The following is a 19,490-nucleotide window of genomic DNA, read 5'->3' on the forward strand; positions in this document are numbered from 1 at the left end:
ACCCCTCAAGACCCCTCAGCAAAGCCATCTGTTGGCTGTCCAGTTGTGGCTCTTTCCTCCTTGTTCAATGTTAGTTCTGCACATTACTCCCTAAGAATAGAGAATGTGTTCGCTGCATGCTGAGGCAAAATAAGAAGTCAGCTTTTGTGTCATAAGGCAGGCTATTGCAACAGTCTTTGTCCACATAATTTGAACAGTCACACCCATGCTAGACGTGGTTTCCTGGCACAAGAACTGCACATTACATTCCTCTTAAGCCATGTTGTCAAGTAAGAATTTATGGATCGTCATTCCTGGTTTTGGCCTCACTGGCTTACACGTAGATTAATAGAATACATAGAGGTTTACATTAAAAAGGGAATAAAACGCTATGATTTTGCTACAATATTATGCTTTTTAAAGTGTAACTAAAGCGAGTATTAAGTAGTATGAGTATTAAGTAGTGCTGTTTATCAATTAGGGTATTGATCCCAGCAGTTGAGTGTAAAGTATCAAAAATCCTCAAATTGTGTTAAAAATGTACAGATCGGCTTCCATCTACAGGTCGAAACCAAGCGGCAACCTCCGGTCTAAAAATATGAGTCCATTGCGGAAATGCTAAAAACTGCAGTTCATCGAGGATCCGCTTGAGGCTGGCTCCGGAAGTACCGGAAACCACATACACACCAATTCAGAAAAGCTGATCTTTACAGCAGAAATAAACATGTTTACAGCCTGGTACAAAAGACGAGTGTAGTCTGGATAGCTAATTTCTCGATCGGCACACACTGTATGGGGGTGATTTTTTTTCTAACGCAGCAATTTCGAAGATATTAAGATTACGGGAAACCTTCCAGGCTTGAGCTCTTAGCTTCACTCTGCTGATACAGTCTGTGTTTGTGGCAGTATGATGTTGCAGCTGATAGTAATGGCATTAGGGAGTGAGTGGGCGTCGTCGTCCCCTGTCAATGTTGGTACACTGCCACACTGACATTGTGAAGGCGGGGTAGATGACATTCGGGGGGTTTAGTTACCCTTTAACCAGGTAAACGTGGACAATAGACACCATTTTTCACAGTGTAGTTATGTATAAATATCAGCTAGCCAGATTTAAAACTGAATGCTTTGGATGTTAATTTGTCACAAGCGTTGTTGCCCCAGTCTGTTTTGTTGTAGAGAGAAGAGACATGACTCAATGAAACAGGAATCATGTCCAGCTGTAGCTTTTTGTGGTGTGAGTTCTCTCTTTCACTAGCTCCAAGTCTACAATCAACCCTGACACCTTCTGCTTGTCACACAGCTTTCCACTGCTAACACATCTACTCGCTGTTCAAATGGTAGCCGAGTGCATGGCACACTTTGGGAGTGTAACCGTGCGGATCCGAAGGGTTCTCAGCTGCGTGTTCGACCATAACCACCTCTGATGTCTCTGTGTTGTGTATGAGTGACATCTGAATGAAAGGCGGACGGAAATCAAGAAGCACTTTTGGCAAAAATGGGACATTTTGAAAAGCATGTCATGTTCAGTGGTTTTACTGTCAAATGAACGAGCGGACTTCTAAGAGGAGGTCCATGTTCTGCCCCTGATGCCATCAAAAGCAATCACAATGTAATAAAGGGTAAAGCTGACAAAGCCTTGTATCCCTTTAGCCCACATGAGTAGAGACTTTGGAGTGACGGCCAACAAAGCCAAGTGCTTCAAATGCTTTTAACATAACTTTTAGCAAATGTCAAGCTTTAATTTGGTCCAGCATCACCTTTGTGTAAAATATATCTCCTTAAGAGAAAGTATTGATCAAAACTGCAGCCTCAGATTTGATGTGCATATGCGTGGATGGATGATCTATGTTTGACTGGATTTTTAAGCACATCACAGGATATTGATTGCCTTTAAAGCTGCGTGACTGAAGAAGAGTGTAATCGAGGGCGCAGTTTATCTCAGGTGACACTGAGAGGACAGCCAGTGAGCAGGGCAGAGTGAAGCAGGCTTCACATGGTTACATCAAGCAGAGATGAAAGTCCCCCAAGCTTAACTCCCAGCTGAGTTTTGAAAAACTGGTTGACATCATAAGAGGATTTAATAGGAAATGTGATAACGGTAATCTGGATTGGATTATTGTTGAGATTTGTGCACCCTTTGGGGGGGAAAATGAGTATAGGAAAACCTTGGGAGACCCCATTGAAACGGAAAGATTACCTTTGGTGTTCTCTGAAAATAATCCTGTCCCTCTACAGCAAATATGACATTTGCTGAAAAGCGGAGCTTTGGAACGATTTAACCGGACGACAGTTGTGTTTAATTCTAATCATGTTTTTGTTCCGATTTCTGTGAGGTTTTCTGGTGGTTATTAAGGAAGAGCCAGAAGCTGTCATTCAATACAAAGCGGCAACCTCCGGTCTAAAAATGTGAGTCCAATGAGGGAAGTGCTAAAAACTGTAGTTCATCGAGGATCCGCTTGAGGCTGGCTCCGGAAGCACCGCAAACCACTAGGGATGTCCCGATCAGCTTTTTTTTTGCCCCTATCCCGATCCGATTTTTGATATTAAGTATCTGCCAATACTGAGTCCTGATCCAATACTTGCATTTTACCTGATAATAGAGCTGCACACAGTTTTTTAAAACAGCTTTTAAACAATAATAAAATAACAAAAATTATTAAAATGACGTGTCTTTTTAATGTCTTCAGCTTATCCCATTTAACATAGTTCAGCTAGCAATGTTGTAAAACTCACATATAAAATCAAAAATCTCCACGGAATGGTGTAATAGCTTAATTTAGCTTAATATTCAGTCATGAATCACAGTTTATGGATTCATTGATTGATTCGTTCCTTCATGAAAACACCATCTGATTCTGACGGGACCTGGGTCGGTACGAAGATATTGAGATTACGAGTCTTCCAATGAGAGGCATAGCTGACTTGATTGACAGGCGGGAACACTGTAGCTGTTGACTAGGAGGCTCAAAGCCCGCCTCTTTATGTCACAATCGCTCGACAGCAGCAATATGGCTCCCGCCGCCGCCGCCGATTGGCCTCAAAACAGCGGTTCAGAAACAGATGGGTGACGTCATGGATACTACCTCCATTATACAGTCTATGTTCAATACTCAGTCCTTTGGATATATTTCAGTAATCCAAATTCAAGGGACACACAAAAATATCGCCAAACCATCGGTATCAGCTGAAAAAAGGCTTTAATATCAGAAATGTACATTGCTATGTCAGAGGTTCATATCAGCAGTAAAAGTCAAAAGTCAAAGCAAACCCAGGAGGAAAACCCTGTTTTTCAACCTCTAATAACTAACGAAAAAGAAACTTTTCAGAAAAAAGAGGACTTGAACACAAAACAGTCAAATAATAACTACATATCACCACAGCATACGGATGTGAGAAAGATTCGTACCACGTGTATTCATTTTTTAAAGTTTGACTGCTCCCCCATTCATTTGAACGGGGGAGACGGATTTTTTGACCTATACTGCAGCCAGCCACCAGGGGGCAGTCACACTGCTGAAAGCCTCGCCACCAGGGCCGTGTCCGGCACGCTTGGTATGAACGTGCATTGGGAGATCAGCGTGTTACGTTTTAATTTTCAGACACAGTTGTCACAGGGACTCTCTCACCTGTAGAGAATAAAAGAGACGCACTCAGCAGGATGTTTATTTTGTCCCTTTTTCTACTTCTGCAGTTCTAGCAGCACCTTTTCTGCTGCACTGGACAGATTTTGACACAACGCCGCCAACACGTCGATGTAATGTTGCAGTTAAAAGTGAAAACCGTGTTCTTCATGAAAACACCATCTGACTCTGATGAAACCGGTTAATCCTTACATCACTAATCAGCAGAGTCAGACATGTTAATGATGTGCTAGAGTGCTGACATTTTTTTTAGATGATCAGATGCACACTCCATATACTTCCTACAAGACTGGTATTTCTAATGAGGGGGATTCCTGCTCACATAGAGTGAAGATTTATTAAGTAACCTTACATCACATAGCTGACGTTTGCACAGTTGTGAACAGGACAAACTGGTCGTCTTCAGTCTGGAGTCTAGACTCCCTTCATGCTCTCTTCACAAACATTTGTCAGGCTGTTGTATAATTTATTTCAGATTGTGTGCAATGAATCCTCTTTGTTTTGGGGGGGGGGGCTAGAAGTGACAATATTGGACAAGGTGGTGGTTACTCATTGCTATACCTCTAGTCTTACTTACAGGTCTGTCTGGTATTTTTCAGCCAAGATGTTAAGCCTTTCTCTCTGAAAGCTAATGTAGGATGTGTGGAAATTGTGATTTTCTTTTTTTAGTCAAAAATAGAAATCAGAAATCCAATATTATTTTCACAAGATTCCTGTCCTGTCTGTGCTTGTAAAGTAATGGCATGTAAACAATGTGAACCTAAATCAGCGTCTCTTAAATGCCTCTGACTTCTTGTTGCCTGGTTGTTGGGGATGGAGTGGTTCAAAAAATTTGGTTTGCTTCAGTTTGGTTCTCAGTTTTGAAGTCTCACTTTGGAACATTTTTGGTACAATAAGTGAAACAAACACAACATGTGAAGTTTCTTTTTATTTATTAGGAACTTAGAGAACTTTAACACATTTACACATCTCAAGTACTACTTAGACTTTTCTTTAAGAACATTTTAAATGGAAAAAAAGAAATGTTTTCAACCTAATACAAAGTTAACAGAATTTGCAGATTTGTATTGAAAAGTGTTGAGGTTTAGCCTATGTGTTTAGGGTAGACTCTTCAATCCCATGTTCAGACAGGCTTACTGTTCAAGAGATTAGAGACTAAGATATGTAGAGCTATGTTGATAAGAAAACGTAAAAAAAACTCCTACTTGAGTGTAAAACTTTGTTCTCATCAGCCATGTGGACTGTGCACATATCTGAAGTGATTGTAATGAATGTCTCCGTCTTGTTGAACGTCTTTATTTCTTTTTGTCTTCCTCGGAGGCTCCAGCTCACTCGTGGCTGTTTCCAGGGTAACCACATTCCCTTTCAAAATGTACCATGTCTGACATTGGATACCGTCCATCTCCATGGCAACAAAGCCCCCAAAGTCCCAGTTTGATACACAATTTTATATCAAACCAAAAAGAAAATGTAGATATAACTTTGGAAATGTTCAGTTCTTTGTGGATATCTGCTTTTAACAGTCCCAAACAGAAGAACGAGGTTTGCTCTGTTTTTTTTTCTTCACTGTTAATTTTCAGTGGCTGATATCAATTGATTTTAGTAACATTGTCTTGAGGGGTGATCTTAAACCAGGCGAGATATTCCCTACCTGCAGTTTGTGCACATATCTCTGTTGATCCATGTGTAAGGGGGAGGCAGCCTTGGTGTTGCAACCATTCTCCCTTTCGATTGGTTTTGGTGTTAAATCTCTGATCCATTCAACCAACCTGTCACTCTCTATCACACATGACTGCCTTTTCATTATGTTCCTGATGTCGGACACGCTGAGACACAGCTTCTAAAGGCACAGACTGCAGTTTGTGTCGTTCTCTCAGCAATCTCTATTCCCATAAACTGATGACAAGGTATACTGTGTTTTCATGTGAAGGCACAGATCTGCTCCTGCAGATACGTATTGTTATCTTACTCTCAGTGTAGAGCTGGGCGATATTAAAAAATTATGTTATCACAATAAAATATTTAATATCAGTCAATATCGATAATTATCAGGATACATATTTAATCATTTTTTTCATTTCACCGGATGTTTTAATTTTGTTTTGGTTCCCTGACTTCTTGTCCTGCTCGATCTTCTCTGTTGAGATGATGTGTCGTGATCCGGCATTCAGCAAAGATAGAAGTCTTGCGTATCTGACCTGAAGGGCTCCGACCTGCCAGATCAGAGATGCAGCTGAATGACTAGAATAGAAACCTATCAGATCTGGTGCTGTGAGGGATCTGAGACGGACCAGATCCGGTGGATTTGGCTGGTCCACATAGGAGCTGCAAGCCAAGCTGCTGCTAACATTAAGTCAGCTGTTTTTGTTGGAGCTCACCTTCTTTGTCTGGCATAGGATGACCAGTGAGGGGGCTTCTATAGCCAAGCTGCCACTTAAGTCTTTCAAAATATGCAACAGATTACAGAAGTTTCACTGTTTCTCCTATGCCCTTTGATTTCACTTCCCATCGGAGGTGTATTTGCAATAGAAAGTCAGGGTGGGCACTGTGGCAAAACATTAATATCGTTATTTTTAAAGGCACAATCTACACTTTATGACCTTTTTTTTCATGTCTTCTAACTCTGTTTTGTAAGTTATTGACCAGTTTAATCAAACTAATTTCCCTACTTGAATAATATAGTCTTGAAAGAAAAGAGAACAATAGTCCATTTTAGCCAAAGCTGCAGAAAACGGTTACCTTGTGAGTGCTGTCTTTGGCCTACATTAATTTACCCTAAAATAAAAAGACTATCATTCAATTGAAAAATGCTGGCCAAAATTATTAGAACACCTGACAGATCTGAACATATTGACCTTTTTCTCAAATTTTAAAGGGCTGCAAACCTCGGACTTGATTTGAACTATTTAATTTTATTCTATTTATTTACTTTATGATGGAGAGAATCCCACAAGCTCTAACACGAACAATTGTCTTGTAATTAATAGGTAACAGCAGACTTGCTTGGGTTCGCCATGTGATGATGACGCTACATTGTTCATGCACTCGACGCTCCAGACAAAGAACTGAGCTTTCTCTCGCTGTATGACTGGTGTAGTCATCTCTTTTTAGCATTTCTCGAGGAGTTGTCGTCTCTTTTATTCGTTTTCTTTTTTCTCCATGGAAGGTGAAGCCAACTTGTTCCTCCTTAAAACACATACTGTTTCTTTTTTTGACTGTAGAGCAGGAAGGTACAGGTAGCTACATTTTCTTTTTCATGTTTTCAGTGCTGAAGCATATAAACCAAAACCTTTTTCTAGTATAAAATCAACATAACTGAAACATTTCTGTTGCACGAGTGATATGAAAATGTAATATCACAAGAGGACACAATGTAGTACTTGTCCTCGTTTTTTTATTGTTTGGTATGCATTGGGATATACAAACAGCAGCCAAATGGATGTACAACTGATAAAACACACAGTGTTTGCAGTCAAAGTATTTTGACAGGCAGGGGCAACAGAGCTGCTTCATATTTAAACAATAACCGGCAGATTGGAAAGATAAAAAGCAGCAAGATGGTCTGCTGCACCGCCTCAACAAGGGCTGGAAATATCCCTCGTTCTGGATTACAATCTCATGACAAAGTGCTGGATGATTTGACTACTACAGGTAGAGCTGGGCGATATTGAAAATGATTTTATCACAATAAAATATTTAATATCAGCTGCTATTGATAATTATCACGATAAATATCAAATCATAATTTCATTTAGATTTAAAGGCACATTTTGGTCCTGAGTGAAAGTTGCAGAAAGCTCTAACAGTTTGTTAGTTTGTATCTGGATTTAGTTTTCTGACAAGCTCCTTGAATCCATAATATCTGATGGTGCTAACAGGAAGCAGGTCTTTTGTGTAAAATTAGATTTTAGTGAAGATTAAGTTTTTAGATTCTTATTTTTCTGAGGTTTAGGCAATTTGCATAATTTGATTTAAATTTACAACAAAGATATATCAAATTGTATTCTGTTGAGTGAGGTTTCCGTGCAGTGAAGGCATCATGGTTATTCAGTGTTTAGTTGTGCTACGGTCGTGGTGGACATTTAACGTGTTAGAAATGCACAGCAGAAGGGTTCTCCGTGCTCTTCCTTTACCCACATCCTGAAAGTATATTTAATGAAGTGTATTAAGTTAATAGTTAACGCAGTGCAGCACAGTGTGAGTCTAACGACTCTGCATTGAGCTGGCAGGTTTATAAGTTTTCTTTAGTGTCGCTGCCGCTCGTTTAAGCCGTGTTTACATTCTGCTCCGAACGTCTTTAAGCCCCGTCTACCTCTCACCCTGCGACATGATTGGCTGTTCAATGCCGTCTTTCTCTTGGGTGGCAACTAGCGATTAACGGCTGATTTATACTTCTGCGTCACCCCTACGCAGCAGGGGCCGACGCGGACATGAGCACTACTACATTATGTTAATTTACAGCTGATACATGTTGCTGTTTATCATACAGACATGATCACATGAAGCATAGAGAGGAGGGGATGAAATGTGCGGCCGATGTGTGCGGCCGATGTGCGGCCGATGTGCGGCCGATGTGCGGCCGATGTGCGGCCGATGTGCGGCCGATGTGCGGCCGATGTGCGGCCGATGTGCGGCCGATGTGCGGGATCCCAGAAGTGTTGTAAATGCGGGAAACACAATGCCACCGAGCGGACCAATCACAGGGCTTGCGGTCAGCGTCAATTCTACGTGTGGTTACATTTTGGAGGAGGTGCACGTCAGCTATGTGCGTAGGCCTCTGTGCTGGGGGTCCGCCGATTCAACGCAGAAGTATAAATCAGCCTTAAGGCTCATAACCCCCCCCCCCCCCTTTCCAGTGGTTGGGGGGTGTATTATTGAACATTTACTATATTTATATTGAGAAGAAGTATATCATTGTAATTATCGTTATCAAATTCTCGCCCAGCCCTAAATACAGGCCCGCTTTACAAGACTAAAAGGATTAACTAAGGAGGATTAACAACTTCGAATAAAAAAAAAGTATTTCTCTGACAGCAAGTGTCTGACACATGTTGTGTGTATTTCACTTTGACACAGTTAGTGTCCAGTACAATGACCTCTAGCACTCACTCCACGCAAGTTTTTAACTGGATGAATGTTTGTCCTGCCTGCAGCCCCATGCTGATGTCCCAGACATCCCAGTGTTTTCTGCTTAGCTCAGTCTCACTCCAGATGTAGAGGAGCAGCAGGACTGGCCTGTGTCCACACAGGTGGGGAAATGGTTTGAGTTGTAGACAGTGTGTTTGTCACAGCGTCAACACTCTTTGAAACAGCATGAGGATTCTATGTGTCTGATTCAGGATTGGCTCTTTTTTTATATATATATATATATGTGGAAAGAATGAAAGCAGAAGTTTAACTTTTAACTCCATTAATACATGTTTTGTTTTTGGATGTCCTGTTAGCTGACTTTTCAAAGGGCTTTAGAGCATTCATCTCCAGCAGTTCAGGTGAAAGCAGGAGGAGTGGGAAGATGATGCTAGAATTAGCAGAGCTCAGCAGATCCAATGGTCCAGGTCTGTATTTGCAATCCTCCCTGTCTCTGGTGGAACCCAACATGGCCGGCCTAAATATAGTTTGGCTTGGTTTTTCAGAATAACTGTTGTTGGCATGGATCTGCGGATGTAACTGCCCTCCTAGGGTGCTACCATCTGAAGGCTGGTTAGATGGTGTGTTAGGCTGATGATGGACATTATTCCACTTCAATGCATGCATACATAAAAAGTTTGCAGAGGTGTTTTATTTAAGACATGCTTTTCAAATATGTAGCAAATGTGTTACTAATCAAGTGAATGGCAGTGATGTCTGTGCCCTCAACCACCTCCACCACAGCACCTTTTACATGTCATTCCAGAAAAGAAAGGAATTTATTATTTTTTTAGACTCTGCTTTGTTTGAACTTTCAGGTGTTCAGGCAGAATCCTGAGTCTCCTGTTCACTTTGCTCATTTTCTCTCTCTTCACCTCTACTTGTCCCCCCAGTTGTCCGTTCCTGGCGCTGCAGTTGACCCCAGTTATCCCAGTCATAGGAGGAGTGCTGTTTCTGTTTGTATTGGGGACCCTCCTGAGAACTAGTTTCAGTGACCCAGGTGTGCTGCCCAGGGCCACCCCGGATGAAGCAGCTGACCTGGAGAGACAAATAGGTAAGACTCTGATTTAATGTTTCAAAAATAGGCGTAAAAAACCATTGCTGAAGTTTTTGCTTTGTCTGACACCATCACCACCACCTCATCAAAATGTATTTCATTATGCGCTGGAAACCAAAGTCTACAGTAGCCTCCTAGCTTTGTCAATAAGGATTTATGATGATAAACAACCAAAAAAGTATCAAAAATTGGCTTCAATTAAAAATATGGACATTGTCATTGAAGTTTTTGTATACCAGCTGGTATAGGTTTTAATAGGGCATGGTTTTACTTTGGTGTTTTCAGTGTAAATAACACAATTTATTTCGCTAACGGATCCCTGGAAACAGACGTGTTATGTGGTTCTGTGCAGAGCCAGGAAGTTTTAAATCAAATGTGATTGCTACAACCACAAAGTCTTCAGAAATGCTCCACACAGCACAATGAGACATTTTCAACCGTTATTAGTGGTGATGAAGATTTACTTTCATTCAGATATTTATGGATGTGAAACGCTCAACCTTGATAGCATGATTGCATTATTCCGTTTGGCGCCCCATTGTCAACAACCCTAAGAAAAAAAGATAGTGGTTGTAAACTGAGAGTTAATGAAGGGCCCTATCACAGAGTCCTACTCTTTAGTCTGCATAATTCCAATGTATTTAGTAGGGATGTCCCGATCCCGATCTCAACTATCGAATCAGAGCCTCTCTGGACGTTTTTTAATGATCGGTGTAATAATAAATGGTACATGATTTGAATTTTATTGTAGAACTCACATGTGCACCGCTAGACACATTACAGAAAAAAGCATATGCTCTACGCACCCTACGGTAACTCTCCAAGGAGATATGGTTCGAAAAGGCAAACATATAAACCAAACACAGCACAGTCTGTTACACTAGCGTTAGCATCCTTATGGCTAGCGGCAGCTGCTGTTCTCTATGCCAGCATGCCACTCCATAACTTGTGGCATGCATCTGGGCGTGTTTCGATCTTGTGGTCACTCCCAATATTTACGTTCTCCGTCTCGCAGACAGATGTTGCTGTTGTGAGTCACACACTGTCTTGTGAGAGTTGCGTTCAGAGCAGCATTGGATTTAAGCATGCTGTAATGCATGAACGACAGTTTTGTGGGTCTAATACAGCAGAGCTTGTAAAACAGATGATGAGTTTTACAACAATGCTAGCTGGATTAAGTTGAGTGGAATAAGCACAAGACATATTTTAGTTATTTGTTAAATTACTTGTTTTTGTTAAAGGAAAAAAAACTGTGTGCAGCTCAACTCTCTTACCTCTTGTGCAACTATTATCTAGGCAAAGCATCGGATCAGGACTTGGTATCGGCAAATGTTCAATATTAAAAAATCGGATTGGGATCGGGGGCCAAAAAAGCTTATCAGGGCATCCCTAGTATCTAGTTTCTGCTTTTACAACCTTCTATACAGCGTGCCAGAGTATCTATTTGATGTGTCTTTAGTTTGTCCCTGCAGCCAGAGGAGTAAGAACCAAGCTTTTAGTGACTGACGCTGAGATGAAGTGTCGGTGCTGTTTGACATTAAAGCCTTTGATCTGTTTGCATGACTCCAGCTTCTAGAGGGGCCGCATTCTGGTGCATTACATGCTCATAAATTCAATCTGGATAAGGTCTGAATCTAATCTGTGATGTGAAAGGTAAAACTGTTGGTGCATTAAGGATCGACTTGATGTGGTGTAACTAAATTACCGATACACAACACAGATGATTGCTCGCCATGAGCCTGATACGGCTGAGACTACAGTTTGTGATGTCAGTTTACTCCGCTATTGAGACGCAGGTAGAGAAATTGATGGTGAACACAGTTGTTGCAGAATGGCAAGGTGGAAATAGAGAGGAAAGAGGTTGACAAATAGTTCTAGTGTTGTTTAGAATGAAAGGTCTATCTGAGATATCTCATAAAAAATGTACATGCTACAAAATTAAAGGTAAGCTAAGCTAATGAGTATCAAAAATGTGTGTGTTAAAGCCAGCTCAGAGGCTTCGTGTTGTCAGCTACATGAGGTCTCTTCAGAGGAAGGAGGCAGAGTCGAAACAGCCATGAGACTTAGTTTACACTAGTATTAGTTTAGCCACTCAAAAATTAGTTACAGGACTGCATGGCCAGTCTCTAAACGTGTCTCACTGCCCCGTAGCTAAATGGATTATCACCACTTTACTCAATGCTTTAACTTTATAAACCCTCTCCATAAGCCCCCCTTTTAACGTTTTTGTCCTTTTGTTTGGTATGTGAAGCTTTTATTTTCCAGAGACAGTCCTTTCCATGCTTCAGGCTACAGGGGCCTCATTAAACAAACTCTAGACTGGCTTAATTAATCTCATTAGGAGACTTAAAAGCTTTTGGATGGAAGGTAAAGTACAGAGAGCTCGGAGCATTGGGCTGAAACAGCACTGTGCAAGTGCACCATGTCATATTGGCGAGCTTTTATTCAGAAAATAAACAAATCAAAGGCTGAAATTATGAACAATGTTGACCCAAATACCAAGCTGCCCCCCCCCTCTCTGTCGTTATTTCATCCCAATTAGATTCTGTGCTGTGCATTATGCTTGGAAATGCAGAACATGGTGTACACTCTTTTTCACAGACAAGTAGGGATGTAAGATACACTCAACCCACGATTAGATTTGAAACAGGATTTTTGGTTCACGATACGATTCACTCAGGATTCTCTCATGTTTTTCAGAAAAAGAAGATTAACCGACTCCTCTCCTCATCCATTATGTCTTTATCTTCCCCTAAAAACCTCTGACCTGTTGGCTCCAGGCCTGGCTAAAGTGAAAAACAATCTGGTGATAACACAGAGTGTTTTATTCTGAAAATTAACCAGATGTTGTACTTTTGTTTTGGTGCCTGACTTCCCGTCCCACCTGATCTGCTGTGTGGAGATTGGTGTGTTGTGCTCCAGCATCTGTGTGTCTGATTTTGAGGGCCGTAGCATGCTGGATCAGAGACACAGCTGGAACACAACAGAGCGGATCCAGTGGAAGTTAAAACATTTCATAGAATAGAAACCTATCAGATCTGGTGCCATGACAGATTGGAAAACGGACTGGACATTGATCTGGTGGAATTAGGCCGTCGGTGTTAATGCAAGGCCACAGCATGCTGGTGCTTAACATACCTTGATATTTACATTGCTTGTTGCCATTATAGCTCAGCTAGATACTCTGTTGTATCTGTCTCCCTGCTGCATCCACATCAAATCAAATGGCTGCAAGTAGACCAAAAGACTCTTAAGTGTCAATGTCATTATGGTTCCCATTATCTTAAATTCACACACACACACACACACACACACACACAAACACACACACACACACACACACACACACACACACACACACACACTCACACACTCACACACTCACAGAAACGTGGAGGTGTTGTTTCCTAGCTAGGATGTTAAATTTAAGCCAAGGAGAGGAAGAGACCACGTCCTTTTCCCACATCTTACAAAAAGGTAGAAATGTTTTGTCATTCTCAAACTTGCTTATTGCTTCCCCATCCTTTTTCCTGTTTTCTCTTCCTATCTGTCAGTTTCTATCAGTCCTTGCCGTGTAGTGTCTCTGCTTACACCTCCCACTGCTGTGTCTTTCTTTCACCCTTCATCCTCCTCCTTTTTTTCTGGTTGTTTTCTGCAGACATGTGCAGCGCAGTGCTGTTTGGTCCTGAACATGGCGTGGCAACTTGACATGCAAGTCTTTAGTAGAACATCTGTTAGCACTTAGCCAGTTCACCCAACCCCATCCCCATCCCCAGCCCCAATCATCAACCAGTCTGACTCTTTTCCTGCGTCTCTCAGTCCACTTGTCCTTCCTGTTTTACCATTTGTCTGAATCAGTGGTTTGAAATGCAGTTTTTGAGCGGTTAACATCCACTTTCACTGCCCTCTTTTATTGAATTCATTTTGTTTGTTTGTGCATTCTTCCCCTTTAAAGTGCCTCTTGTTTCTCTGACCTCACCCCTCCTCTCTAACCAAAACTCATTCTTCTCACTCACTTCTTTCTTGTCTGACTAAGACGGTTTTCGTCCATTTTTATTCACAACTTCTTTTTTTAACCAATTTGTCATTATGTAACTGTACAGACTCTGATAAGAGGAGAGCAGCTGACAGGCACAGGAAGCAAGGCTAACTTCTTCACATATCAGTACAGCCCTCAAGTAATGGGTCTTCACAACTTCAGGCTTTGTTTCACACGTGCTCATCTGCTGCTTTTTAGGATTCGTTATTTAATCTACGGCACTTGTTCAACCCAGAACTAATGTTTATCATTTGTAGGATAAAGTAGGGTTCGGCGATAATTCGATAACGCTAATTATCGTGATGTAATTTTTCTCAATATAGAAATAACTAATGTTTGATAAAAATGTGATATATTTAAATCTGTAATTACACCCCATACCCACTAGAAAGGGAGGAGGCCCATTGAACAGCCAATCATGTCGCAGGGTAAGAGGTAGGCGGGGCGTAAAGTTGTTTGGAGCAGAATGTAAACACAGCTGAAACGAGCGACAGCGACAAACTCAAAATCTACCAGCTCAAAGAGGAGTCGTTAGTCTGACACTAATACACTTCATTAACTGTACTTTCAGGGTGTGGGTAAAGGAAGAGCATGGAAAAAACTTCTGGTGTGCATTTTTCAGCCACGTTTAATGTCCACCACGAGCATCTTGAACAACCGTGAGGCATTCACTGCACTGTGGGAAACAATATCACTCCAACTTTAACCCTAAGTAAACTTACAGGGGAGTGCACTTACTCAAAACAGTTCTCTATAAACTGATACATAGTACACAATTTGATATGTATTTGTTTTAAATTTAGATCAAATTATGGAAATTATTTGAGAAAAAATGTAATCTGTAAACTTAAACTTCACAATAATCTCATTTTACACAAAATACCTGCGTCCTGTTAGCAAAAATGTGGGATTCAAGAAGCGTGTAAAAGAATGACATCCAGATACAAGCTAACAAACTGTTTCCTGAAAATTTCACTTTGGGGCAGAAATCTGCCTTTAAATTTAAATGAAATGATGATTTGATATTCAGCCTGATAATTATCAAAATCAACTGATATGAAAAATGTTATGGTGATAAAATATTATTCAATATCGCCAAGCTCTAGGATAAAGCTATCTGTTTATTACACCTTACATTTTTTAATGCATTATTCACACATATCTTGTGTGCATTTTACTGTCTCATCTAGAACAAAGTCACTGACTCCAGTTAGCCTCCAAGCAGCTTTTGAACTTGTGCATTTCACCAGCTGCCACATAAATAAATAATGATGTTTTGAAGTCTAAGTGCTACAAGACTCAAGTTTAACATCACTTCTATTGATCTGTTGACTAAACAATAGAAGGCCTAGTGTCTGCACAATATGAGACATCAAGCTCTCTCATGTTCCCTTTGCTTCAGCAGAGTCAGTTGATAGGGAGGCCTCTGCTGTCATCATAGTGAGCCGAAATCTCAGCCATCTGCAAACTGTGTGTGAAAAGGAGGATGGAGTGGGCGGTCTGAAATATATTCTACATCAGACAAACTCCAATATGGCATGGTTTGCAGAGGTAAAAATATATATCAGAAGTGTGTGACAGATGATTCTGTGTCTTGTCACTCACACAGTGAACTCTAAAAGCAGCAGCAACCCCGTGTACACCTCTAACAGGTCAGGAGAGGTAGCACAACTTGTTGTTTTTGTCTGCTTGAAATGAAGACAAGAGTTGATTTCTCTTCAGTGTGCTGTGTTTGATGTCTATCATGTCTGCCTGCCTGCCCAATATGTCAGGACTAGACAGGCTGGCATCACTTCAGCCACCACATGCCAAATCTGAAAGACTCTCTGAAGCATTAATCAGAGTGAGAGATGGCCAGAGCTGCCTGTTACCCTGCTTCCTTCCTTCCACCAAATATGGTCCAAGCTAGCTAGTGAATGTCAGGGCAGCTGCAGTTTTTTTTTCCAAAGCTGCCAGCCAGACTCGAGGCCAGCAGAGAAATAGATTTTGGAAGGCTTAGAGCTTGTGCTGCCAGAGGAAAGATGGGCACATCAGAAGAGGATGCAGTGACATTTTAGGCTTCTCATGACTGCAGGGGCAGTCAATATGGCTGTTTGAAGGTGCTCAACTACATCTTCGTTTGTTTATATCTCTCTCTTCTGTCTCTCTATATTTGAATTCACATGTTTGCATTATCAAGAAAGCAAGAATGTTTTAATGAACTGTTTTTAAGGAAAATGATTGCATCAAAGAAGTATGTTAGACTTCTCAGGGTATTAATGTCCAGCAAATAACATGCCTTAAATCTTTTTTTTTTTTTTGTCATGGTGTATTTATTGAGTTTTCCATACAGACAGACAAATACAACAAAGACAATACAGAAATAATAAAGAGAAAACCTGACAAAATTAAATACAACTGGCTTCCAGTCACAGGACAGCCAAGACAAAATGATATTAGAAAACAAAAAGCAAAATAAAGACGACAACAATTTAAAGGAGAAATATATAAATAAATTACATAAAAATAAATTAAAAAGTGCACCAGATCGCAGAGTTGGTGATTTTTACAGAGCCATACCCCTTTTTATCCGTTAAGCGGCACTGTCAATCGTTCCACGTAGGAAATAAAAGGATGCCATATTGTATCAAATTTCCCAGTTGATCCCCGTAGTGTCTTATCTTTTCGATTTTGAGAAAATACATCACATCTGACATCCACCTGCTGAAAGTAGGAGGACGGTCACTCTTCCAATTCAAGAGAATGAGACGCCTCGCAAGAAGGGCTGAGTAGGCTATACGACTCAACTCTGCACTTTAGTCAGAGTGAGTTCCCCCGATTGCACCCCAAAAAGACCCAGAAAAGGACACGGTGTGATAGTTTGACCTGTACGCTCTGAGTATACATCAAATATTGCAGACCAGAATGTTTTGAGGTTTGGACATGACCAAAAGGTGTGAATAAGACTGGCTGGAGCTTGTTTGCATCTGTCACATGTAGGGCTAACACCAGGGAAGATTCTGGAAAGCTTGACCTTTGACATATGGAGGCGGTGAACAATTTTAAACTGAATAAGGCCATGCCTCGCACAAATGGAAGTTGAGTGAATTCCTTTAAGTATTTTAGACCATTGATCTTAAGAGATATTAGTTTTCAGATCACTTTCCCAGTTTTCTTTGATAATTGAATGCCTTAAATCTTATATTAGTGTTTTTTGCCCTGAGGCCAAGAGGTCGAGACACTGCTGTCTCTGTTTTTGATTTTAGCTTTGTGTTGAGCATCTTACCGCTGTGCCCTGACTCTTTCCACTCTGCCAAAGTGTATAATGTCATAGCAAACAGAAAATTGCGTAAGAGTTCAGCTTAAACAAATCTTGAGCCTGGCTGCGTGGACAAAAGCCGGACACCCTGTCGCTGATGGAATTGGATTGGTGACCCAGTAACGGCTCTCTTTGTGAATTTACTCTTTGTAAATGTTTGGCATCAAAAATCAAATTAAAGGTGTGAAGCTTTATGGTTTTTCCTTTTTTCTCTATGTTGCCAGCAATAAGCCCTTTTTTATTCTCATTTCATATATACTGTAATTTTACCCCACCTGAAAAACCTTATACTTTAGTTAAGTGCTGCTTTTGCTTTGTTTACACAACTGATGCACATTCATGGATTTACTGCCACGCAGGAAAAAAAGTAAAAAAAGTATTAAAAAATTGAACCTGGCATTGAATACTGTAAAAAAAAAAAGGTACAATTTTGAAGCAACATTGCCTTTACTAGAGCTTGACTACTTAATCTAACACATTTCTTACGACATATTTTATTCATCAGACCCATTTAATATCTTCTTCCTTTACTTTTACCCTTTTTTAGTTACAATGAAGTTGGGTTGCTGTTGATAGCAACAGATTTTGGTGGTGTGTGATGTTTGCAAATCATTTAAACTCTGTATATTTAAAGCGACTGTTAGGAGTTTTTATCTGGTCGTACAACACACACTGAAATCATAACTGATGCCTCTATTCTGAAAAAAAAATAACCAGGCCATTAGCTTGTAAAAATCTAACAGTTACTTGGAATATTTTCTCATTTTATAAGTACAATTTTCATCTTTTTTGCCGGTGCCTGGTCGTAATACGGTATTCCCGCCGTTTCAGAAGTGGAGGCTGGCTTGATATTGTTTCAGAAGTGGAGGATGCCTTGATATTGTTTCAGAAGTGGAGGATGCCTTGATATTGTTTCAGAAGTGGAGGATGCCTTGATATTGTTTCAGAAGTGGAGGATGCCTTGATATTGTTTCAGAAGTGGAGGATGCCTTGACAGCAGTCTGATTTGGCACCTTTTTCTGGCCCTCACCACCAGCTTCCTCCTCTCTCTCCTCATTTTGTATTTTAAAGTAATCAGCGATAGACCGCTTCATTCGTGGAAATAGCTAAACGCTTGTAGTTGTGAAGTTCTGTCTTTCTTTGGTGTGTGATGCGCGTGTAAGTGACGGCGCCCTCTTCAGAACAGGAGAGAGAGCAGGTGGAGGACACTGACTAAGCTTTTGAAAAAGAGGGCAACTTTCAACCACAATGTCTAATACAGTGCCTGTAGATGAAATTCTTACTCGCACACGCTGAAAAAAAGGTCGCATATGCAACCATTTTGGTCGCAGTCTCGAGCCCTGTATAAACATGATCCAGTAATGGCAGCCACTTCTCTAGCCTCAAGTGCAGTAAGGATGGACTGAGGCCAAGTGGAAAACTGTCCAATGGTCTAAATAATCAAAACAAAACTACAAGTGTTTTGTTGCTTTTCTCAGTTTTTGCCAGTGGCTTAATTGAGGTACCAAACTCAAACAACGCCCATCTTTAGAAGGAGCCAGTCACTAAAGTGGGAGCTAACTTAATCACATTAAATCCAAGTATCAATAAACACTGCAAATATGCTTGTTCGATTTTAACAACCAATCGAATTGGCCTGAGCCAGAGGAAATTTTAGAATTCACCATAAATGTTAGAAAATCTGACTCTGATCTTTGTCTTAAACATTAGAAGACACTGATGGAGGCTGCTCATTTCCACACAGTATCTGTATCCCTTAATGCTGACCAATGCACTGTTAAATTCCATTAAACATCAAAAAGCTGGCACACATTTGAAGGAATCATCATAGATAGTGCAGTTCACAGAGTTGTATTGATTTTGACCTCCTGTTGGCCTCCAATTCTGGAAATTAAAAAAGTGAAATAAATCAGCCTGAATGCACCGCTGACTCTTCAGATGTGTTCCTGAGATACCGTCTCAGTCGCTGGGTATTTCAGCAGCGGTCTGTTTACCTCATGTTAAATCCTCTTTTGCCCTTGCAAAGACAATTTACTGCACGTCTGTTTGACATACAGCTGACATCCCCATCCCCTTGCAGTTAAGAATGAATTAATGCCTTTTTTAAATGACAGTCCCATCATCATTCATGATGGTACTTAAAAACCCACTGTGACTCTTTCTGCTTTCACAGTGTCCTAATGCCCTGGGTCACATTCATGTCTGACTTCATTGTAACTGGCTGAATATTAAGTAATAAGTGTTCAGCCAGCGGAAAGAGGCTCTATTACTAAGCCACTTGACATCTCAACTTCTGCATTCGGGGATTGCTTGTACATAGAGCTCAGCCTATCCTCCCTTGTTATGTCT

General features: G+C 40.7%; 1 protein-coding gene across 3 annotated transcripts in view; it reads left to right on the plus strand.

The window, feature by feature from the left end:
- The window catches only part of LOC117806300 (probable palmitoyltransferase ZDHHC14), a 70,747-nt gene that overhangs the window by 10,797 nt on the left and 40,460 nt on the right, over positions 1–19,490 (plus strand). For all 3 annotated transcript variants that reach the window (XM_034675179.1, XM_034675178.1, XM_034675177.1), the window contains exon 3: positions 9,641–9,801. In XM_034675179.1, coding sequence (XP_034531070.1) covers positions 9,641–9,801 — 161 coding nt within the window. The remainder of the gene's footprint in view (positions 1–9,640; positions 9,802–19,490) is intronic.

This window comes from Notolabrus celidotus, chromosome 22 (genome assembly GCF_009762535.1).
Source record: "Notolabrus celidotus isolate fNotCel1 chromosome 22, fNotCel1.pri, whole genome shotgun sequence".
NCBI lineage: Eukaryota > Metazoa > Chordata > Actinopteri > Labriformes > Labridae > Notolabrus > Notolabrus celidotus.